This window comes from Gallus gallus, chromosome 11, assembly GCF_016699485.2.
Source record: "Gallus gallus isolate bGalGal1 chromosome 11, bGalGal1.mat.broiler.GRCg7b, whole genome shotgun sequence".
NCBI classification, from domain to species: Eukaryota; Metazoa; Chordata; class Aves; order Galliformes; family Phasianidae; genus Gallus; species Gallus gallus.
Window position 1 is genome coordinate 10,281,662 of NC_052542.1, and position 24,885 is coordinate 10,306,546.

General features: G+C 37.4%; 2 protein-coding genes across 4 annotated transcripts in view; one reads left to right on the forward strand and one right to left on the reverse strand.

Annotated features, from left to right (window-relative positions):
- The window catches only part of CHST8 (carbohydrate sulfotransferase 8), a 170,099-nt gene extending 145,492 nt beyond the window's left edge, over window positions 1-24,607 (forward strand). For 2 of the 3 annotated variants that reach the window (XM_015292473.4, XM_040645925.2), the window contains 2 exons: window positions 21,066-21,103; window positions 23,208-24,607. In XM_015292473.4, coding sequence (XP_015147959.1) covers window positions 21,066-21,103; window positions 23,208-24,353 — 1,184 coding nt within the window. In that variant the 3' untranslated portion in view covers window positions 24,354-24,607. Of the gene's footprint in view, window positions 1-10,662; window positions 11,499-21,065; window positions 21,104-23,207 lie in introns of those variants that run through there. The other variant, XM_040645926.2, reaches the window with a different exon arrangement.
- PEPD (peptidase D) overlaps window positions 1-24,885 on the reverse strand; it is a 365,025-nt gene that overhangs the window by 317,558 nt on the left and 22,582 nt on the right. Inside the window, exon 3 of the mRNA XM_046899469.1 lies at window positions 20,738-20,817. The gene's annotated coding sequence lies outside the window, so the exon portion shown is untranslated. The remainder of the gene's footprint in view (window positions 1-20,737; window positions 20,818-24,885) is intronic.

The window sequence follows — 24,885 nt, forward strand, 5'->3', positions numbered from 1 at the left end:
CATTCTCCAGGGCACCAGACAGCAAGCAAACAATAGCTGATACTAAGTTTCTCATAAAAGCACGATCAATAATTGAAGTATAACTGTGGTATGGTTTATATGGTTTTTGGTTTTGAGCTTGATAATTACTTTAGATCACCAATCAACAATTGCACTACCAACAACTGGTTACTACTTGCAAGATTTTTTACACTGTCAACACTGCAGGATTCCTTCCTCTTGGAAAAGGAAAAAATAACAGGTTTTTAATCAAAAAAGCATTTGGTCTTACAGGCATGCTTTAATTTTCTCCTACAGTAAAAGGAAGAAAAAAAAGAGGCTATAGGTCAGATGAAGTACAGTAGGGCAACCTGGATTTTCCCCTGCCCTATCACTACTAATAAAGAAATAGCAGACATACAGTGGCTGTACCTCGAGTCAGTTTCAAACAGTGAAGTATTTATAGTTCCATCTCCTTGACAATTTTCTACTGCATACCAAAGGAAGCAAACTGTACTAACCTGATAGCAAGCCATATTGTTTTGAGAAAGGTGCTCTCTGGCATCCACACAGCCATAACAAACGCTATTTACCTCTTCCATTTTGTTTAACACGTACTTGGGACTATAACGTATCATTTAAATTCTGTCCTTCAAGTGTAATAGTCTCTATTAATTGTGAAAAATGTAGATTTGGGGGCAGTATTAGAAAATGGAAGAAGGTCAGGACATTCTAGCGGGCTTTTTTGTGGTTTATGAAACCTTCATTAAACTTTTAGAAGACGCGGCCTTGAGTGGCTTGGGAAAAAAGCAAAAACCTCAGAGTGCTGCTGGGGAACATCACCTGTAATTTATTCACTTTGAACGCTTTTTATGGTACAGCTCAAGACAGATGCATGACACGATTCCAACATCCACAAACCTGAGGCATGAAGTAATTGAATCCATAACCAGAAGCTGGTAAATGGGTAGTCTTATGAGTTATTCTGTAAGTGTTACATGGAGAACAGCTTGCTTCACAATCATTATTTTGCTGTAGTGCAGAAATCATGTAATGAGGACTTCATGCTGTTAGGATCCTAACCCTTGATTGTTAGAACATTTCAGTCATATTAAAAAAAAAAATGATATAGTGCAAGCAGATAGGGAGAAAAATAGTAATTGGAAACTCAGCAGTGGGTTAAAGCCACAATTTATTCACCATTTCCTTCGCATTAGATGAAACATTAATAGGATTATTAATAAAGATTCTGTATAGGTTTTGTCACATAGCAGTAATGTATCAAACTATTTTGCTCCCAAAAGCATATTAGGATACTTTTCTTAAGGCTACAGAAAAGTCTTATCTAAAATTACTGAAAAAATGATAATTTTTGTAGTTGCTCAAATTAGAGCATGACCTTTAACGTAGAGAAGCAAAACCAATACACCCATGCAGTGATATTGATTTCTCAGTTACATAAGGTGAATACATTAAGGAAACTGAATTACAAATTAAAATTCAGCACCAATGCACTAAAAATAAGGCGCTGATGAAAAGTGATTCTCTTTTCAAGATGTTTTGATGATTTCCACCACATTTGCTATCACTATTGCGGTCATTAGATCCTAGCAAACATGATTCTATTTTTGGCCACGTGGTTGTGGTACAGAACTGCTTCAGGCTTTGTTGTTGTTACTTTCTCATTTAGTTGAGCTAATTTCTTTGGTCTATGACACTGGAAAAAACCCTCTCCCTCCTGGAGTTACTTACATGCCCCGGACAACACCAGAACTGGGAAGAGGAAAGATGGGTGGGAAGATAGGTTGACCAAAGACTCTGACCTCTGCAAACGTGAGCATTTGTTGTTGCGTAAAGCAGTATTTCTTCACAGTTCAGTTATGCACTGTTTGCTCCTTGGACTTTAAAAGACAATTAACTGTTTCAGGATAAAAACCAAGAAGAAACCATTCCTCTCAAAAGTACCTCAAGTGAAATGAGCCAAATAGATTCAGGTTTCTGCTGTAGCAATTTCTTATGACAGCTCCTGCATGGCTTTTTCTTTTTTAATTCTTTCAGTGAAATTTTTTTTATAGGTAGAACACTGAGTTCAGGGATTAGCAGAATGACAAGTTTATAAAAATGATGTACATATGACATAATTAAGCAAGTATAAAACACTCCAATTTTTAGTTATTTCCGGTTCATTTAACTTGAAGGATAAATGTACTTTGAAAATGATTCAGCCTTTATTTTATATTTATATAGATATATAAAAGCAACAAACCAGTAATATATCTCAGGTCAATCCTAGAACACTAGTTTTTACACACAAACCCAGCTGCTGCAAATAACGATGAGATGAAAAGCCACAAAACAATAAACAGGAAGACTTCTCGGGTTCGGGATGGGAAGGAAGCAGCTTGCTTTGAAATAATTATTTTACTGCTGAGCAGAAATGGCATAATGAGAACTTCACGCTGCCAGAAGCTGTAACCCTTGATTGCTGGAATACAGCTGTCACATTAAAAATGACACATTGCCAGTAGATTGGCATAGCTGCAGTAATCGTAGATCTCGCATCTGTGCTATGCTTGCCCAATTAAGGAGATTCTCAGTGCAAGTCTAGGCCAAGGTTAACGAAATTATTTAATATGTTTTATTGTAGCAGTGCTGTTAAAAGAAATGCACGGAAAAGTAGATTAAAACTTATTTTGATTGACAGTGGAAAAAATTGAAAAGTCAGAAGCCGTGCTGTCTTTAGAAAACCATTGCACAAAACCACAAAGCATTTTAACCAAATTGTTTAATTTTATCTATACACTTGAAAGCTAACTGCTTAAACCAAACCAAAGGAAATAGCTTTCCACATGGCCCTGATTTAGGAAAACAAGCTTAAGAACATCTTAAAGATAGAGCACGTTTCTAGAAAAAAAAAATCACACGTTTCTATATGAAATTCTACTCCTGAGGTTTGTGAGACACGCAGCCCTCGCTGTACTTCAGCTCCTTACTAATGTCTCCCAGTACAACCAGCATCAGTGATACCTGCAAACTGGGTTGCAGCTGCCACCGGAAAGAACAACTGGTCTGAGCTGTACACGTCCAAAAGCAAAGCCAAGTCCTTTCACTGCTGGTATCATCTGCTCAACAGACCACTACCTTATGTGAAAATCTGTAAACATTCACATCTCTGAAAGAAGCAAGTAAACTACTGAAGTTTCATAGATAAATACATCGTATTTCATTACTGTGAGTATCTTCATTATGATGAAAACAGTAAGAAATTTCATTATCTATCTAGAGCAATGAGCAATCATGAATCAGATTCTAAAGTACTATCATTTTAGCTTAATAAGTTTAAAGGTTGAAGTAGCAAGTAGTTAAATGCCAAGTCGTTACTTTGCCACGTCTTAAGATCCCATTTTCCTAGAAACCAGATCAGTACCCACAGAGGAAAATCACCTCACAAAGGCACAAATGGCAGCACTGTCTTTCCCTGTGACCCACGATATCTTGGGCTCCCCTACTCATGAACCCATCAGATTATGATTTGACACCACACTGTTATTAAACCTCCCTGAGAAGCAGTGATGGTTATGAAATCTTTTCCAAAGAAATGACAAGAGCAGCAGCAACAGAAATTTGAAGAGTGTTTGTAGGTTTTATTATTTGCAGCGCTGCTTCTACGTCCCCAAACTTCCAAGACAGACTTCTAATAAAAAAATACACTGTCAGAAGGAAAAAGTACTCGGGTACACAGAAGAAAAATTTGGGGGCGGTCAAAACTGAACTAATAACTAACTGACCTTGCAATTAGATGTCCAAGTGTATTCAAAGAGAAAAAGAAGAGTTAACATTGCAAATATCACCTACTTGCGTGCCAAAAGATCCATTTACCAAATGCCCTGCTATGAGATACAGTTAAGGAATTTAAATGGGTCAATAGTCACCAGTTCTGAAATCCCTAGGAGTTTGTGTCACCTAGTGCTCTGTGAAGTACCTTTACATGAATGGGAGCAGTTTGGAAAGAGATGCCATCAAACAGCTAGAAGAAATGGAGACATCTCTGGAACTCTGGCATTTGTTTGTCCAGACTGAGTCGTTAGCTGAGGAAACAGTTAATTGGTTTTTTTTTTTTTTTTTGTAGGTATAACTAGATATAAAATGTAGCTTCTTCATTCAAACTGTATAATTTAACGGCAGCAGGCAACAGAAGTGTTAGTAATCTACCGTCAGGAAAGAAACTCACACTTCAAATAATCTAGACAAGTATTTTTCTGTGTGCAAACTTGTCTGGAATGACTTCGTACTACCTGCTAAGGATTCCATGTGCCCTAATGCTCAGTTCTCCCTCTGGCCCTCCAGAACTTGGAGATAACCAAGATAAGCAGTGAATGAAATGATGTACCACTAACACCTATTAAGATGAATGAGGAATTTCCATAAAGCTTTGTACTGTTGTAACACAAGCATACTAACATAACGTGACAAAGTCAGCTGTGGTATAACTGCCTATAACTACATTAACTTTCAATTAATTCATGCTTGAATAATTACCTGGTATTGAAAGTTTCATTGAGGTAACAAAGCCCACCACAACCATAACTCCAGTTGTTAGGATTCTAATGGACACAAAGCCATTTCTACCAGTACAGACATAGCCCACAGCAGTCTCATGGTTTCATGCTCCATTAAGTACATAACAAATTCCAATCACTGGGAAAGCTGAGATTTTTTTTCCCTAATATTTTCATTTCTAAACTGCTCAACCTATAATATCAAACCGTGTCATGTATTGCCAAATAAGAACAGTGTTACTGGTCTTTATCTGATAGCCTGCTGTAAACAACATAGTGCCAAGCACAGAGTGCAGAGATGCTGGCACCTTACTGCTGAGGTGCGTGCAGCTATTTATGGAGCAGGCTGTCAGTCAGGAGAACTTGTTAAGCAATTCTTAAAAATACAACAAGGAAGATTACTGTTAAGCTCTGTGTAACAGTTTATATTCCTTTTGCTTCAGTTTATATTCTTCAGTTTATATTCCTTTTGCTTTAATTTTGCTATATTAAGGCTATTTGGGCAACAAGTACTAATGAGAATAGAGGGGGAAAAAAAGATGCATTTCCAGTACTTTGTTATTATGCCTTACCAAAGAATTTAATAAGTTGAATTTTCCTATTAATGCAATTGAAAATTTAATGAGCTTCTTAATTTATGACTTCAGCAGGCTTGAATTATAAAACAATACAAGCTGCACTCTAATCGCCTGAGTGTGCCTGAAGATGACAGGGTGTTTAGGCTTTCACGCTAGCATCTAATCTAAATATATTAACAAACAGTATAAAAAGTCTTTACAGTCATTCAAAGCAAGAGGACAGATTTTTTTTTTTTTGTGACAAAGCCACACCATTAAAGCCTTATTTTAACCACATAATTGTGGAGGATCTCCAAGTTCTTCGCTTAATATTAATAAAGTTTTGTGGTACCCTTGAGAGGTCATTAAGAAAGACTATTCCCTCTAAGCCAATAACTAGAAATGAGACTGAGCTGGAAGTATCATGAAAATGGAGGGTCTATGACAGGTCTTGGAAGGTGCTGAACACACTCAGCTCTTAGATGTGCCTAGAGCAGTAGACGTGCATCACTTCAGGGCAGAGAACAGGCTCTATCTCCTGTTGTGTTACTGCAGCCTTTTTCTTTAAAGGCTTTCCCACTCATTTTAAAGCTTACTGGTTCTACACAGTGACCAAAAAGTCACTGTGCTGATCTGCTCTGGGTCAAAGGCACTGCAGCTGGGAGTCCCTGCAGTATAACATCAGGCAGTTTTATGCAAAATCTTAAGCTCTGCCTGATCTATATTGCACATTGAATACACGCATGATGTAATTGTTGGATTGCACTTGGTCAGAATAGATCTCACCAATACAGCAGGACTGGTCAAAAAGGATGTTTTCCATGTGAAATTCAGGTTTTCAGTTCATCTTTACTTACCCCCAAAAATTTTGTATCAGACAGAAAACCTAGAATTGTTCACTCTCATATCTATTCTGAATTTTGTTGTTATTTCAACAATATTCTGCTGTTTTATGACAGTTTACTAGTAGCACTAACTGCAAAATTTTTATGTTATATAGGAACTGATATTCTATTGCTTTCATTTTTGAAAATCATTGTCAGTAATCAATACTTTTGTACTGTTTTCTTTAAAACAGAAAATACACAAAGGCATGTGTCACTATCCTTTTTCATTTGCATTGGCTATGTTACTAGAGCTCAAAAACACAGTACACTGATAGCAAGTGATCTCAATGACACAAAGTAGTTTCTACTTGAAAGAGACAAGGGTGGTTTTGTGGTGGGTTTTCTTGTTTGGTCGGTTGGTTAGTGGTTTCATTTTTGTGTTAAAAAGGTGGCTTCTTTTCATAGACACTCAGAACCTGGGGAAGGGGAGGAAAAGAATGTAAAGAAGGGTGCCATTTATAGGCATTAGTATTCAGACTGGCTCCCTCCAAGCTGCCATGTCCTTCCCCTAAAGAAAGCACATAGAGAAGAACACGAACACAAGTAGCTGCAGGGTCTAGCAGTACCATTTGTCACTGCCAAGATTCATCAGTGATATAGGATTACAAGAGGGAACAACTTAAAGGTTAAGAATTTATCTAGAACATCTGAAACAGATACTAAACTGAGATTTATAGCAAAGTGCTTGATGAAAATTAATGTTTAGTGTCTAAGCCATTGTTGCACTGGAAACAAAGGAACTTGTTCCTTTGCCAGGAGTCACCAGTTATCTCTTCCACTGGTTACTACTTTGGATCGGGTACCTATGTTTAAGGCTTTGTATTTTGACTGGACAAAAAAAAAATCAGAAAAGGAAGTGCACCTGACAAAGTATATTCACAGGGGTGGAGCGCTGTAAGTGCATGGCCAAAGGCTTCTGGAGTTGCCTGGGAGAAACAGGTTTTGGGTGTCAAAACATGGCTCATTATCTACAGAGACTAAGACCCCCAATAAAGTCTTCTATACAAGCTAATAAAGACAGCTTTATTGGTTTTATAGAGTCATCATAAGTATTTTCCTTTCAATATCTATCTAATGACATGCTTTTAAAAAGAGTTATAGGCTTGTAAAGATCAATGAAAAAAATAAAAGGCTGTGAGCAGAAGTACTACAAGCATGGCATCTTTGTGCACATGCTGCTATGTAGGATCACCTTAATTCAGTGAGAGATGGTAGAACTATGGTACCATGTGAGCTTCTTCTCAGGAAGAGAGCCACACAAACCAGACAGGTTGTTAGCTTTACTATACAATCCAGTTATGAATTGCATATAATTCTAGAAGAATACATTCTTCTTAGTATCATACTGCGAAAACAAATGCTTTTGTATACACTAAAAGACAGTCTTCAGCTGTTAATATAATTAAAACCAGTTGAAAGAAAATAGATTCTTCCCTTGACCCAAGGTTTCTGTATTATTTTAGCTCAGTGTTCAATAATTAATTCAATAATAAGTGAATTAAGGTTTTCAACCCCTATGTAGTTTTAATACAAGAGAAATTCCCATCTGGATTTCTACTTACTTAAAAGCCACATGAAAATAAGAGAAGGTGGGAAATATTCAAAACATTAGAAATCCTAATAGGAATTTTTTCTCTCAAGACACTCATGTATACTCATTTTAGATATTGTGATGCCTTTAGGGTGTTGAAAGAGAAGAAAGTGAACCCAATAAACAAGGAATAGACACAGTTCTGTGGGGAAAACTGATGCAGAGCAGTAAAACAACTAGTTCCTTTCGGAGGACTCATAGAGTACACTTCATGCAAAGAAACTAAAGCTAATTTTAAATCTCTGTAGCTTGAACAACAACAGGAGATCTCTGTGTTATCTTACTGACAAAGGTGAAATCATCAGTAAAGATAACTGGAACAGGTTACGTTAAACAACCTTGGCTATGCAGAGGTTTTCATAATACAACAGAAACTAGTATTTTTAAAACTGTTAGAGCCTCCTGACTTAACACAGGTCATATCTACATCTGAATAAGCTGGACGCATTCTGCAGAATAAAACTTATAGACAGGCACCCTAAGCATCATACATACACAAAAATTAACTTTTGCAAGGGTTTTTTTTCTGTTGTTTTCTGCATAGGTTGTACATGGTGACATTAGGCAAGAGTGGACATGAAGTCAAAATACTGGATAACGATACTTGAAAAATCTATCGTATCAAAGGAGGATATGCAACAAGAATACAAAAATATTGGGAAAAAACTGCATGTGCCAGAGAGCCTGACTGCCAGCATTAACTTAAAAATACAGAGCTTGTGAGAAATTCCAAGTCAAAGAAGGTAGTACAAAATACCAGGGGAAAATCTTCGGGGGAAAAGCTAGAAAAGAAAAATTCATTCTTTATTCAAAAGCACTGCCTGTGTTCAACAATAACCCTGAATTTAAGGAGACCGCCACAGGGGTATTTGCAGAGAATCACGTACTTATATTCTTGATCAGCCAGTTAACACATGCCATGCTCAAATTCACTCCAAATCAGTATATTTACTTGATATTTTGTCTTGTGACTTGACAGAATTAGTTGTTAAGAAACACAGAATTGTGAAATACAAAATCAGTCACTGAGAGAAGAGGGCCCAGATTTGCAAGAGTACATTCAGAATTTATAACAGAGGTTCTGTTTCTAAACTTCTCAAAGGATATTGCTTCTCTGTAAAAAGAAAGAATGCAATGAATCATTCAGTCTTCCAGTGAGTTCCCAAAGCTAATGCACCAGTATGAAGCTGGAATAACCGGTAGATGGAAAAATATTTCAGTATATTGGTATGAAACAAGCTTGCTGAAGACCATGTTGTCTGTCTTTCCCATAGTGTATTTCTGTTATTATAAATGTAGTTTGAAAGCCTTATCTGAAGAGCCTGGCAGCCACCAAGGAAATCACACATATTGCTTCCTGCAGCACTTGCTGTCAACAGTTTGGCTATTACCACCTTCCTTAATGGGGGAAGAAGGGAAGTGATGTAAATGGATTACCTTAAATCCTGCTTGTTTTTAAGCAAAACTGAGCCATGGATTCAAATTTCTGACACAAATGAATATTATTTCAATGATTTTATTTTGTTCATGTAACATATGTTCTTATTCTAGAAGATCATCTATATTGCACCACATACAAGCCATGCCAGTAAAGGCATGATCTTTTTCTCAAATTCCTCTCCGTAATCAGCATGAAAGTTCTCTCAGGAGTATACTGTGAATATTTTCACTTTTGTACAGAAAAACCAAATGCACAAGCAGTTATGGGAAGGGATAAAGAGACTCAGTGACTGAAGTAAAAATATCCATTATTTTATTCCCCCCACTCCTCTAAATTAGCTACAGGAACATAAGACGACCACCAAATCAGAATTGCAAATAGCAAAAGGCTTGTTTCTGATGAATGCCATTCATTTTAAATGCAATAGACGCTTGCAATTACAGTGAAATCACAACTTTGAATATAAATTTATGCTTAACATTGGATCAAAAGTGAAAATTGAGACTGAAATGAATTAACTTGTCAAAGGAAAGCATTAGGAAGCAATTGAGAAGAAACAAAAGATTAAAACTGGAAGGCTTCCTAGTAGAGTTGCATATACTACTTTCAAAGATCTAAAAATGTCTTATCAAACATCAATAAATAAGAATGCAACCTGTATGCATTCTGAATGAAAACTCAATAAGCTAGTAAGATCAGCAAAAAATCCACAGCTGAAGGGATAAAAGTGTTGCATTTCAGATTAAAGAAGTCATTAGATAGGTAAAGTCCTATATACACGTAACTTTCTGCTGTAACCTTGGGGTTTAATCAGTACTGGAACAAATGCACCTCAAAGAACTACAATATTGAATTGCATTGTGTAGCCTGTATACAGTCCACAATGTGCTTTATTTATCAGGAAACAGTTCCATACATAAGTCTACTCTTAGAAAACAGAATGAAAGTGGCACATTACTTCCTTTCTGTTCACCAAGAATGGGAAAAAAAAATGAATTGTATATACTGTATGCAACATACAAAGTGAACCATGAATATATTGAAATGCCCCAAACAACGCTGTTGAAAAGCCTTCTATCAAGTTAGTCTTCGCTGATTGAATTGCAAGAACACAAATTATGTTCATCTCTAATGGAATTCAGCAGACAGTTGACAACTCTCCATTTAGGTAGTTACATAAAATCAGATTCAACTGTCTTAAAGATCATCCCAAACTTGGGTTGTAAAGGCAGTTCCAATCAACTCCATCCCTCAGCCCTTTGTTGGGCTGATGTACCACCCTACATTGGGATATTAGAAAAATTAGCAACTGCAATTATACATGAACAGAAAACACAAGTAGAGACATTATAGCAGCAGAGGAGTTCTCAATCCAGGCATTACTAATGGTTTAGAGAGTACCAAAGAGAGGCAAGTACATCAAAGCCGTTCTGGTTCCTGCAGCCAGTGGGCTGAATAGGCAAAAGTAGCATCTATTGGAATTGTCAAAGGTTGACCAAACAGAATCCTCTCCTTTTCTCTCTGCCACAGCAGATATGACCTCTTTAAAAGAAACTTTGCCAATTCAAGTGTGAAGATAAAAAGAACAATTACCAGTACCCACAGAAGACTACTTCCCATCCACATACCTGAGGGACACTGCCATACCACTGCTGCATCTTTCCTTTTACTACTCTTTCAGCTGGGAAAAAGAAGACAATGATCTGGCAGAGGCAGCAACCAGCAAAGCAAACAGGAAGACCATGTGGATAGGGAAAACTACTCTTCTTGGCAGTAGCTTGCTATGCAATCTGCCTGAAGTGTTTGCATTCATGTGTGGGGAGGCAAAATAAGGCCAGAACATAGATGTAGAAGTGTCCTGGGAGATGTACAGGAGAGAGGCAACAAAGGCTTCCAGTGCAGATACCAAGCTGCAGATAGATTAGACCTTGATCTAAGCAGTTCCTAACTGTAAGAGTTGTGAGCAGTGGTTAACAGAGCAATTGTCCTCTAAACCCTACTGTCGCTAAATGGGTCCAGAGGGTCTCATGTTATAATGCTTCATTAAGCTCAAACCATATGTTCTGTAAGCATTTGAACCTGTAAAACTCAAGCAGGTCATATGAAGCATTAAGATAAACTCAGCAACAGATGCCTATTTTTAGCAGTCTAGTACAAAAGAGTTGAAACCTATTGAGAGTCACCAGCCCCTGTATGATAGCAAATATTTGTGTAGATTTTCTCCCATTTCTATCTTGAATAGGTTTCTTTATTTCAAATCTTACTGGGAAAATCTGAGACTTTTCAGTCTCTCTCCCTGTTTGATACCCTTTTCTCAAGTTACGATAAAATTATTCTGTTACCTTGGGTTAAGTTGGGGACATTCCAGGCAACAAGAACCAGTTCCTGTTCATGCTTGTGTATTCTACCCTATTCGTCAGAACAAGAGAATTCCTCTCTCATTTAGGAAACCTCCTGTCCTCAAGCACTGTCCCTTACACTGAGGTAAGACAACATTTAAGAAACTGTCCAGACACGAGGTTCTTCTCAGATATCTAACCACTGTTCTTCATTGGCTACTTCTACGTAGGCAAGTTGAAAACACAAACTGCCACTTTACTAATGGAGAAGCCTGATGGCCCCCAGAGACAATAACAATACCTGACTGCCTCTTAGACTTGTTAGCATTGTTTTGTCAGATATAGGTGCCACACTTCACTTCTGATACTTGATAGAGTTTTATGTTATCTTGTACTGTAACCATTAAATCCTTCAAGGTCTTTGACATTAGCATTGTTGCTTGGTCTTCTAATGATTGGAGTTGAGAACAATTCACTTTATTTGTGCCTTAACTCAGTTATCAACAATTTATTACATTTCTTTAAACAACAACACAGCGTCTAGAGGCTTCCCAGTATTAAAACGGGAGACCTCTGGGTGGAATACATTTATTCCCACTCCTTTGCTTTAAAACACATTTCTTACAGCTACTTTTGAGCATGCACCTCTGATTTCTTGGTAAAAAGCACTGTTATTATTTTCAAGGACATGAAAGGTGACCTGCTGCCACATAACACACTTCTGGTGAAACATGCAGCTAGAAACAAACCCCTCAGCATGGTACTTACAGTAGAAGAACACAGTCTAATTGAGATGAAAATTGATTGCAGACAGGAGTGCAACATTTTGGAAGATAAAATCTGCTAGTCACGTGAAGTATGTCACGAGTACAGCGACCAACTCCCAAACCAAAATACTGCTTTAGCATGTCTTCCCCTTGGTCTTGACAGTAAACTTGTCCCTAACGATTTCTGTATGCCCATTAAAATTATCAGACTGGTAAGATCAAAGAGAAAGATGGTTACTAACACAGTTAGCCATTCACTTATGCAAAACATTGGAAAGACAAGCAAAGATCTGGATCACCAAGCAAGGAAACAAGACATAATCCTTTCAAAGCTGAGAAGGATGCATCATTCCCAAGTCATTTCAGGATATGTATACCTTCTTTGCCACTTTCCTTGAATTACCAGTGAGTACTCAAATTGTTTTCCTAGCTAGTATCTTTGAGAGATTGTACAGCCAATGAGCCAAACTATACTATTTTCTCTAGAAAATATTTTCTATCTTTGAAACTAACAGCCATTTTGTCTAGCTTTACATAGATTGTTGCTGTTTTTCCTTTTGTTTTTAAAACAATTCCTCCTCTTGCTTACTGATATTAAAATTAAATGGCTCAACAAATCAATCCCCATGCATGTTTTAGTGACTGAGTACAAATGAGCTCCTTAACAAGATAAAGGAAATCCTCCAAATAGAGTGTGGTAGGACTTTTCCACTCAGTGCAGGTAAGAGGTGACTAACACCACTACCTTCCAGCTGTTCATTAGTCAAGAACAGAAGTCCCCACAAAGACCTCAACCTCTCATGCTCAGCCTTCCCAGAAGTACTGTCTGCTTGTATACTTGTTTCTCATATCACAAATCATAGTTTGCCCAAATAAGGCCCCTCTTGCACCATAATTTTTTACTTAAGTCACAGATGTTGACTTTAAAAACAAACAAAAAAACAGATATTGATCTCATACTTGAAAGACTTGTCAGTAATTAACTATTAGAACAGGAAAAGGAGAAAAAGCATCAGTTTCAGTGAATTGATTGTAACACAACACTGTACAGCATTTGGATTCCCATCTGTGGTATTTGATCCTTGGTCAATCCATCAAATCAGTGAACTTAATCACTCAGTCTCCATAGCTCTACCTTATAAGCTCTGTGTGCAGCCTTATCTTTCCATTTGCATTTTCTCTCCCAAAGAAATGCTTCTCCACAGTGAAATGAAAGCAATCCAGAATTCTACCTGTCTTACTTTTTTTGTCCTTCCATTATGAAGACCAGTGAAGCTTTAATGTTCCACTTGCACAATTTCTTGAACCATTTCAAGGGTTCTAGGTGAGCCATTTTGTCCAATTAATTTCTTCCTACATTACAGTCACAAGTTACATATAATGCTTGCTTGAGATTCACTGAAACTCCTCCAGTTACCTGAACATTCTGTACAGGACACTAAGAGAACATGCAATGGTACGTGTTTAACCTTACATTTTATTTAAGGCTTATTAAAAAGTTTAAAAACTAAGGTCCTTGTCAAAGCCATACTATGAAGCCTATCACTGTACAAGTATTAAATACAAGAAGGGAGAATAACTGAATGGTATTAAGTAGAAATTGCAAATAACTGCTGACAGTACCTAAAAACTAACAACATTAGTTAATGCTATTCCCAGCAACAGAACCATAGAAAGAACGGGGAAGGTAGTAGCACAGGTTTCACTTTGCAGCATTCTCATCAAATACAAGTTAAGTCAGCATAACGCTGTAACGTGATGGGAAGCACAGCAATAACAGCAGAGTAGTACTGTAGCTGGGCTACAGTAAGCAAGGACTTGCTCAAACACAACAGCCATAGGCACAGAAACAAAGGAAAGAATCTGCTTACCCTTGGAAGGCCTCAGGTACACAACAATCTCCAGCAAGAAGCCTTCACCTCCACTGCCAAGCTTTGACTTAGCATTTCCACTACAGTCAGAAAATTTCATCTGTTAATAATCATAGTTCAGTTTACTATTTAACTAAGTAAATAAGTAGTGGTACCTTCCTCATAATAAATTAACAAGCAACAGCTTCTTGTATTTGTTCAGTTAAACTTGCAATACTAAAGGACCATGCATTTTCCTTTGCTTTATTAGCTATCAAGGATACAGATGAAGTGCAAGTTATATAACTGGTAGTCAAGCAGATGGAAGCAGCGTATTTTAGAACAAAAAGTATAGTCTCAGGAAAAAAATATAGCAGTACATTTGTCTCTAAGGGTTTGTATACCTGTTCTATTGTTCTCTAGTAAGACAAAGAGGTATCCAGATTTTCCAGTTCTAGGTAACACAACAGTGGTCTACAACTCATGAACTCAACAACAAAGCCACTCTATAAACATTGCTTAGACGGTTGTCATATTTTGAAATGATGGGTACCAGGCTCATACAGCAATCCTTTGCTGTAAGAATCCCTTACTAGAAAAAGCAGAGAAGGCTGTGTACAAAGGATGGCCCAAGTCAAGGTGTCAAGAGGGACATTACGTCAAGAATACCAGCTAAAATCAGGAAATCAAGAGGGAAGCAATGACAAGTTGGTTGAAGCCACAGCTCAGCAAGTACAGTATTTCAGAATGGTAACTATGTGCAGTTTGGCTCAACTCTGATTTACCAGATTGGTTACTACTACTACAGATGAACTGAGAATACCAAGTTCTTTGACAGTACAGAAGTCCTCAAGTGACAAACATTAGAAGTCATTTAACAAGTTTACTGATCTCCTACTTTGGTTCCCCAATTTGTAATTTTTTCCTTGTTGAAACTGATGGATGAACCTAATGCTTTTAATTATTTCCAGGGTATGCCCTTCAGAATTGCACTGCTTCCTTCATATACAGTACTTCTGTCTTGAGACTCCCTAACTTCATTAAGACAGAATGTCATTTCAGCCACAAAAAGACAGAGTAATTGTGCTTTAATCAACCAAAGCGCACACAAACTGCTACCATCTCAAACACCCCATGATACAAATGCAGCATAGTACTGTACAGCCTGCTGCCTATGCGATGGAGAAACCCCAGATTTGTCTGGTCTAGCAATACGAAGCAACTGTTCTACTTAGATGCAATGCCTACCTCTTTGAGTCTGACTCTGATCAATACAAAGCACAAGATCAATATGAAGCAATTCAGTTTGTGCACAGTACTAGATTAGTAGAGCGGAAAACAAGGGAGAAGACGGCTATCTTTTTTTAGGAAGTATTCCACTTCACCACAACTGCTGAAAAGCAAGTCACTTACAGGAGAGCATTCAAAGTATCTGAAATACATTCTATTTGTTAAATACAGCATGGTTGGCAATGTTATGATTGAAACAGAAATCAGAAAAGTAAGGAAGAATGAGCTTTTTGATATACAAAGAACCTCACATATGAAGGACGGCTTATTAAAATACAAAGAACTTAACTCAGTAGCTTGGTAGAGCAGGAAGTTATTTGCTCAGAGTTAGGCCTAACTACTTGAAGCTTTTAAGGGCTGATTTGGAGACCAGGAAACAGCCAGGGAAACATTCTGACCATCCTTTTCTGTGCAAAGGAAATAGTGATCAAATCTGTTTAAGAAGTTTGCAGCTTCTTTAAGTCAGCAAGATGGATTTAAGAATTGTGATCTTTGCTGCTAAACATATTGGAGAAATCTAATCTAGTTTTTACTTTAAAATAAATAAAATCACTGTATGAGACTGGATTAAAATTTTTCGGAGTAAAATTTATCAGCTAATATGGGGGTTTAAGACAACCAGTATTTGAATTCGAAACATGATAACTTGTAACTGATTTGCCAAACATCTGATTTTAAGTTCTATAAGAGTAAAAGGTGCTATGAAGATAGCATTTGACTGCATTCATCTCAAGAATGACAGATTTGGTCAAACATCAGGAGGCTTTAGAGCTTCCTCCATGTACCTTGCTATTCACAGAGAATATAGTGACTCTCTCTTGCCTTGTCTTCAACACTGCAAAAATTAATGTAAAATTAAACACGAGCTGAAGCAGACATTGTAGTGACTCAGAAATACATGACTTCATAATTCTCTGTAAAACACCGTGATGCCTGTCTTGTCAGTAGGCATTTGGCTTTGACAGCAGCTCCGCACTGTATCAGTTAACCAAAACACTCACTGTAAATTTTATCTCCTCTGTGGGAGATGACACTGCAGACCTCCAGCTTTGCTGTTGACTCAAAAAACATTACATTACATACATAGCTTCACTATAAGGACTCCTTTCTTGATACACAACTGAAATATCCTGTAGTTTTGCTAAGCTTATTTTATGTTGCCTCATTAATTTCCTCTATTAAAATCAGTTGCTCTGTATGTAGCTTAGATGGTGACTTCCAAGGTAGGTTGTTGGTTTGTTTTCTCGTTTTTTTGTGGGTTTTCTGTTTGCCTTGCTTTGCATTTTTTTGAGGAAAAAAACCCTTGAGTTTTAGATATAAAAACATGCATACAGGCATAGTAAGCAATTAAAACAGATATGCATGTATTTTCTGATTGATTAGACCTCAATTTTAATATAGAATTGTTTTCTAACAAAGTTTCTGTAGTTAAAAAGTACTCCAAGTATGTACACTTAAAATATTTTTTTTATTTTGAACTATTTGGATTTACCCATATAATAGCTATTACATTTTTCCACGTTAAGTAACTTAATTAAAATATGCAAACAATTAGATAGCAGAATAAGTTGGGATCAGAAACGGGCATTTCATACACACAGTTCAAACTAACAGCTCTTTTTCCAGTTTTTTCTTATGTGTTTTTTTTTTTTCCTCTGAAATTTAAAATCATCTGACCAATATTCTGGGAAAAATCCTTTTGAAACTAATGATTTTTCATACTAATCAGGATTGTGAGTACTAATCCACTATTGATTCTGTGATTAAGTATGTGTCGTCTTCCCTGAGTAAGCACATAAAACTGAAGTACGTGGGAATGGGACACTTGGCTCAGATGTTCATGCAACGATGTAAACAGCCCCTCCAGAGTATACATATTTCAAAAATCAGTTAAGATGAAGCAAACACGTATATGCTGCTCACAGAAGCCCACTAAAGGAAAGGAGTCACGGAAGCAGACTTGAAGTTATCATTTTTATTAAAAAATATTTCAGCTGCAGTGCAGTCTCAGAACAGAGCAAAACACCACTCCGGGCAAACCAAAATTAGGTCTTGAAGCAGAGACAGAGGAGAAGGCAGGAGAGGCAAAGCTATATAATATTACACAGCGAAGATGAAGGCCATTTTATTGTGTTGCTAGTAGCATTAAAAAAAAAAAGAAAAGCTCACAATGGGACTGACTATATGGTAGGATTGGATGAAGCATAAGGCTCATATTTCTTGAAAGACAACAAAAGCAGACCAAGCTCAGGTCTGGAAAATCATGGTTGCACAAGGGGAAGAGAAAAAACACACCATGAAAACTGACATTAACAGTGTACAATTGATAGAATGATTCTGTCTCTTGGCTATTCTTTCTGTCTGAGCACTAGTGAGATGTTGGCACCAAACATTAAACGATCACCAACTACCCAGGCACAGCAGACAACAGCCTTTTATTTACAGCAAAGAGAAATTATGATCCACGTTACCTACTAGCTCTCAAGTGTTATGGCCAAGATCGCAAAGATGCAGCATAACGTTAAGTTTACAGTTGATTAGCAGAGTAGATCTGTGCAATATGCTTTCTCCAAATTCACTGAACTTAAAAGGTTTTTTCATCTCATGTACCTTTAAATTTGAAGTGACAGACTGTATCAAGAGAAAGACAGCTAGAAGAAGCCAACTCTTAGAAGTCACAATTGAGAAAATATTGAAGAGATTGGCAAGTGCTTCACCAAACATTTACATTGAACATGAATTGTTGTTCTGATTATGTGTTAACAGCAGTAAGTGAAGAATCATTTTCAAAAACTGTTACTCATCGCCTACCAGCAATTATTTGTAATTTTTCAAAGCACAGCACGTGAGTGCAATGTATTTGTCCCTAAAACAAGCTACCTTTATGAAATGATGCTACAGAAACATAACTCAATTAATCAAAGAAAAAAAAAAAACCAGGTTCCATAGCTGCTCTTTGCACCTTGTTTTTATTACTATTCATACCAGGTACACGCAGACTTCTATGGGTAATTACACCGAGGATGTGATTTTGCTATAAACTATCACCGTTCGCACTGATGTCAAGAGAAATGACTACAACTAAACAAACTTGTCAAGAACTTAACCGTAACTCTTACGTTACAATCTAGACACAGTAAATGCTCAAATATTTGCATCTGATTCAGTCCAAAACACTGGCTTACTTTTCTGATTAGTGACCAAGTCTTTCTCACATACACAGGTTTTCATTTGGGAAAAAATCTCAAAGAGTTTTTGGAAACAGAGAGGAAAATAAAATATAATGCCTACAAAATCCTATCTTTTGGGTACAGTTGCACAGCCATTTTTCCTGCCTTACACTCATAGGCACAGCTTGTTCACAGTAGGATAAATATTTTAAATATGTGAACCTTCACCTCTGAATTTTGGCATTATCAACAATCATCTCCATACCTCTGTGACAGAGAATGAGGCACAATTTAACACTCAGAACAGTTTAAAGAAACATTTAAAAATGAAATACTTAGAGAAATAAAAGTGGAACTGAAATTGGTAGCCATTGTGAGTAATTCTCATTACAACATCATTACTAAGTGCATTATACTATATTTACTCTGCAAATCAGAAGAATCAACCTACAAACTAAATTTTTTTCCTGTGTTAATTTTTCAAAGCTATACTTGGCACATTTGATTTCTACCTTCAAGGGAAGGAAAGTTATAACAATATTATGAGTTTGTAAGAAGAAGTACATTTCATTTTAACCTCCGCTATAAGAAAGCCCAAAGTAAAAGTTAAGCAGCTACTCCAACTAGCCTTATTAATGATGCCTTAGGCTATAGGCCAAGCAGCCAGCACAAATTTAGCTCAAGCAGCTTAAAGTTATGCCTCTGAGGTTACAAAGAAAGCAGGAGGTTACATCTGCTGCCAAAAAGAACTGATCTATGATTTAACCCTATCATCCAGGCTCTAGTATAAATATGTATACAGTGCTGGCGCTCAGTATTTTGTAACTCTTGTTGGACAGCAGATTCCATACCCTCATTGCTCTGTAACACTACACAGGAATGGAAAAGAGAAGATCCTTACTTTGATCACATCAAGAACATCAAGAACAGCAAGTCAGTAACATAAAGCCTCGTGCAAAACAACCAGTTTCAATCTTTCATAACCCAGACAAGGATGATATAGAACAGCTTTTTTTCTCCTTAGAATATACCTCCTTAATTTATTTTCCAGCTAAACATTTTCACAAATAAGCTAGAAAAAAAGCTTAAGACTCACATAAGACATCTGAAAACTACTTTTGATAAAGTAAAAATAATATGCCCTTTGTTTTTAATAGTCCAACTTGAGTTTACTACAAATGTAACGCTGTAACGCAATGGAAAGCACAGCAATAACAGCAGAGTAGTAAAGCCCTAGGCTACAGCAAGTGGGGACTTGCTCAAACACAACAGCCATAAGCACAAAAAGAAAGGAAAGAATCTGCTTACCCTTGGAAGGCCTCAGGTATGCAACAATCTCCAGCAAGAAGTCCTCACCTCCACTGCCAAACTTTAAATGAGGTCTGGGAAAGGGTGCACCCTGGCTCCACCCCTTCCAGTCACTCAGGTGCACTGCACGCACTGAGCTCCCCTTGGTTGGCCCTGCCTTCCCACCAGGTGCTCAATCACTGCTTCAAGCTGTGACTCAGTATTTCTGCTACAACTAACAAATTGCTGCAGCAGAATTAAAACTCAAAACACAAATCAAAGAAGCAATAAGCACTGCTAGGATGAGCTCTAACAGCATAGAAATAACTCTAGCAATTTGACTCAGACTACTATTAACACCAGTTTGTAGTTTTGATTTAAAAGAGAAAAAAACACCATGATTGATTATATAAGTTGGACTAACTACTATAACTGCAATTAACTAAAGTGTGAATAAGTAGGCAGGCAAGAGCTTTCACAGCATAATGAAAATGAATCCGGACTGAGCTATTTCAGTGATGCTTTCACTTAAGTGTATCTTGCAACACCTTTACCTGTAATTGTCCTTGTTGAAACATTGCGGCTTTGTAATGCAGATTTATTAAACTGGAACTACTGACAGCAAATGCTGGTTGTGATAAGCTGAAAAGCTTTGAACTAATTTTGTAATTACTAAATGTTTTCCATTATGCATCCTGCATTATTATACTAGCAGAGGTTAGGAACAACAGAAAGATCCTATATCTCTTACAGAGCTGTCTTCTAGGATTGTCACATCTTTATCATTATGTTTTCAGGCAGACTTCACTATATAAGCCAGAAGATTTAGCAAAACACAGTTATTTCTTACACATAACTCCACTGTGCATTGCTTTAGTTTTACAACAAAAGATAGTACTCAATGCAGACTACTGCTGTGATTAAGCACCCTAGTGTCCAAAGTTTGGGAAAATTTAGAAAAAGAATTCCAATGCAGCTTTAGGTAAGTACACAAAGAACAGCATTTCTTAAAGCTCTAACCTGCAATCAGGAGCTTTTTGTTCTTCTGCTGGCCTGGTCGTTGAGGTTAAGCAATCACTTCTCCATCTCAGTTTCCCCATCTGAAGAAAGGAGATAATGACATTTACTTCCTTTCACAATTGCTTTTTCATATATAAAGAATTCTTCAAAGAAGTATTGCTACTATGAAATACACATTAATTTCAATACATCATGGGTCCATACATCATTGTACTAACAACATGTTTCTGTTCTCCCTACTGAGAAGACACACATTGATATCAGTCAAGCAAAATTAATGTGTATGTATTTTTACTAAATAATGACTGTAATTTCTTTCTTTGTTTAGGGATAAAATATCACATGGGATTCCAGCAACCAAAAAAAGTAAGTTTCCAGAAGTACATAAGAAGAATTGTATCTCTATTCTGAGTTTGGAGTAAGAATAGAGATGGCTTAGATAACACCACTAGACTAGGGATGAAGCAATGAGATGGAAACATGCATCAAAGCTTTGCCATTAAGTGCAAATTTTCCTCTTAATACATGAATTTTATAACCTACTCAACTTTAGCTTTATGAGCTTTATTTCTAGACTGGATGTTGCTAAAAGATACTGTAAACTTCGATTAATACTGTGTGAAATTGCACTGAGCAAAGGAGTGTCTTGAGATGCACTTAAAAATAAGCTGAAGAGAAATCCTGGTGAAATTCCTCCATCTAGTGGCTACTAACACAGTCGCAGCAGCAGTGACAGCCCACAGCAGCTACTCAAGTCCAGGTCAACCCCCAGTGCAAAGTATGCAAAGGAACAACTGCGCTGCTGCCAGCTGTTACCAAAAAGCCACTGCCTAGTGAAACCAGTGAGATCTGAATGACATCCCTCCATCTCTGTAGCTCCAGCCCGGCCTTCTGGAGGAAGAATTACGTTGACAGAACACATTCAAATCATGACAGTTTCTCAAAACCTGGAGGTTCTTTGTTACCATGCTGTAAATATCTCAGAAATCTGAATCTGATAAACATGAAATATCAGTGATGTCACAAACAAATAAAATCAAATTTCTGCCACTATGTGAAGGGTAATAGTTAGAAATGATATGTCACGTCGTGTATTTTACCTAGACAAACATTTCAATACATATTTGACCACTATAAGCAGTCTCTCAAGATAAGGAGAGAACTATCATTGTTGACAGCTGAATAGATAGCATCTTGTGTAACAAATCAACGGTTGCTTTCCCAGTCGACTCATCACACAAAACCACCACCACCAGAAGAGTCAAAGCTTTTCAGAAGCCCCAGTTCTACAGCACAAAGTGCCATAACAAATTGCATAGTACTCTACCAATTCTGTTTCTCATGTGTATACCTTAACATTCCTCCAATATCTTATTTTTCAAGTTACTTAAATGCTATTAGGGGGTAAATAAAGACTGAAAAATCTGAATTTTACAATTTATAAAACATCTAAATAAACATTAAATATTTTGATAAACTATATACACTGCACAGCTGTATGTGCTTCCTCAGTTGAAATACTCCCTAGTGTTTCATATGCCACTCAGCTCCCACATGACTCCTCAAAACAGGGCTGACAAGCAATTCAAGTATATCCAGAACATAATTTCAGCTGTAGAGGCAAAGACCTGTAGACAGGGATTTACTTCAGCTGCTTTGAGAAGCAGGAAGTAGCGGAACACACCCAAGCTGTGTGCCAAGAGGAATGTTAACCAGTGAGATCCAGTTAATGAAAGAGAGCAGGTCCCAGAAACTCCTTATCCAGAGACCCACTTTGCTTACTGTGTTCTTACTCTCCTAATCCAAGTCACAGCTTCATTCTATCACTTGCTGCTTCTCATCAAGTAGGAATTGCTCTGGACTCCAAACTCACCTCACTCCAGGCTCCCCCTGGGTCCCTGTTCATGCTGCTCTCACCACATTCCTTTCTACTCAATAAAGGCTCCATCTTCCCACTGCAGTTCTGTTTCCTTCTTCCCACTCTTTTGCCCTCTACATCCTCACTCCACAAGCCCCACTACCCTCCTTTCCCCGAAAGGCTTCACTCTGGGAACAACTGTCCTCTGTGCAAAGATAACATGCTGAAAGAAAGGGGTGGGGGACAAAACATGAAACAGATGCGTGACAACAGGCAGACTGGAAAAATTAAGTCCTCAAAATATGCTGACATTTTCACCAAAAGAATTTAAAGCAGCATATTTGGGGCAAAAGTCTATCAAAATATGGGCACAGGCACCAATTAAAATATAGTAAAACCCAAATCTGAACCAGAATGTACCAGTTCAGGCTCACATCAGCCTTCAGAATGGTTGTAAGCATAGAGAAAAGTCACCAGCACAGCACAGGCACCAAGGACTTGCAGCAATGCAATCAGAGCTGTACAAATAGATCTATGTTATGTTGCACAAGCTGCTAATAGTGACAAATAAGTCTCTCATTTAGTAACATCTTTCATCTATTTTTCTATCAGGACTGCATTTCCAGCAAAAACCAGGATAGAAGATTAAGAAAAAGTACTGCAGACGGAGTAGCAACAGTAAGGCTGAGCGGTTCATTACACCCATCTGAAAACGTGCCCTCCAAGCTTCAAAGCACAGACAGGAGGCAAAGCAGCACAACGTTTATTAAAGATTATCAAGAGAAAGGTGAGGAAACTAATTCAATAAGGCTCCATAAACGGAGGAGGAGGTTTGTAATTAAGAAGAGCCCAATTCTGATTTCCATGAACAGTTCCACTGTCAACTTGCCCACACTTAAATCTGACGACAGAAATAACAAATGGAAAAGTCTTTACCAGATACAAAGCAAAAGAAAGCAAATAATGAAGGAAACTTGTTCTAAGTACAAGAGTAATAACAGAAGAATAATCACTCCTTATCACGTTTCTAGAATATTTGTAGAAGACAAATACAGAGTTTTATACTGTGAAGTACCAAAAGCTGGCTGCTCTAACTGGAAACGGGTGCTCATGGTTCTCAATGGGCTGGCTTCTTCCACTAAAGATATACAACACAACACAGTGCACTATGGCAACTATCTAAAAAGGCTGGATGGGTTTGATCGCAAAGGAATTTATCACAGGCTCAACACTTACACAAAGATGCTTTTTATTCGCGAACCTTTTGAAAAGCTGGTATCTGCCTTTCGGGACAAGTTTGAACATCCCAACAATTACTATCATCCTGTATTTGGAAAAGCCATCATTTCCAGATACCGTGTCAATGCCACCAAGGAAGCATTAAGGACAGGCTCCGGGGTCAAATTTAAAGAGTTCATTCAATATCTCCTGGATGTACATAGGCCAGTGGGTATGGACATCCACTGGGATCACGTCAATAGGCTTTGCAGCCCGTGTCTAATAGATTACGACTTTGTTGGGAAATTTGAAAGTATGGAAGAAGATGCAAACTTTTTCTTGCACCTAATTGGTGCTCCACAAAATTTGACTTTCCCTAAGTTCAAAGATAGGCACTCCAACGAAGAAAGAACTACCACTAAAATCACACAACAGTACTTTGCACAGCTTTCTCCCTCTCAAAGGCAACGAAGTTATGACTTTTACTACATGGATTATTTGATGTTTAACTACTCAAAACCTTTTGAAGATTTATATTGATTTGAGTGCTGGGACACTTCCCGTATCAGTTGAACTTCATTACAAACCCAGGCGGCTTCTGTTTATACACACCTGTCTGTTAGTAAGAATTGGTCAAAGAACAGGAAAACAAACCCAAAACAGAACATAAGTGGTTAGTGATGTTTACACCTTCACCTTAAATGCCTCCTTTTTCAAATCATTTATGAAGTGTATGTACATACATGTATAATATAACTATATGTCAGGGCTCCCAAATAAAGCACATGATTTTCCATGCTGGTGTGGCTTATGTTTACAGTGAAAGGACAGTTTGGAACTGGGGGAACACAGCTGTAAGCTCTACAGCAAACGTAACATTTTAAGTTCTTCACTAGTTAGAAAACGAAATCTTTGGAAATTACAGGGTAGCAAGGACAAATATGGAACACATATATTTCATCAAAATCTGCAATGCACCAAGCCACACACTAAACAGGCACTATGTATGAAATTGGTATATATATATTGGTATATAGAATATTGCTATTTCCTCATAATTTAAAAAAAAAAA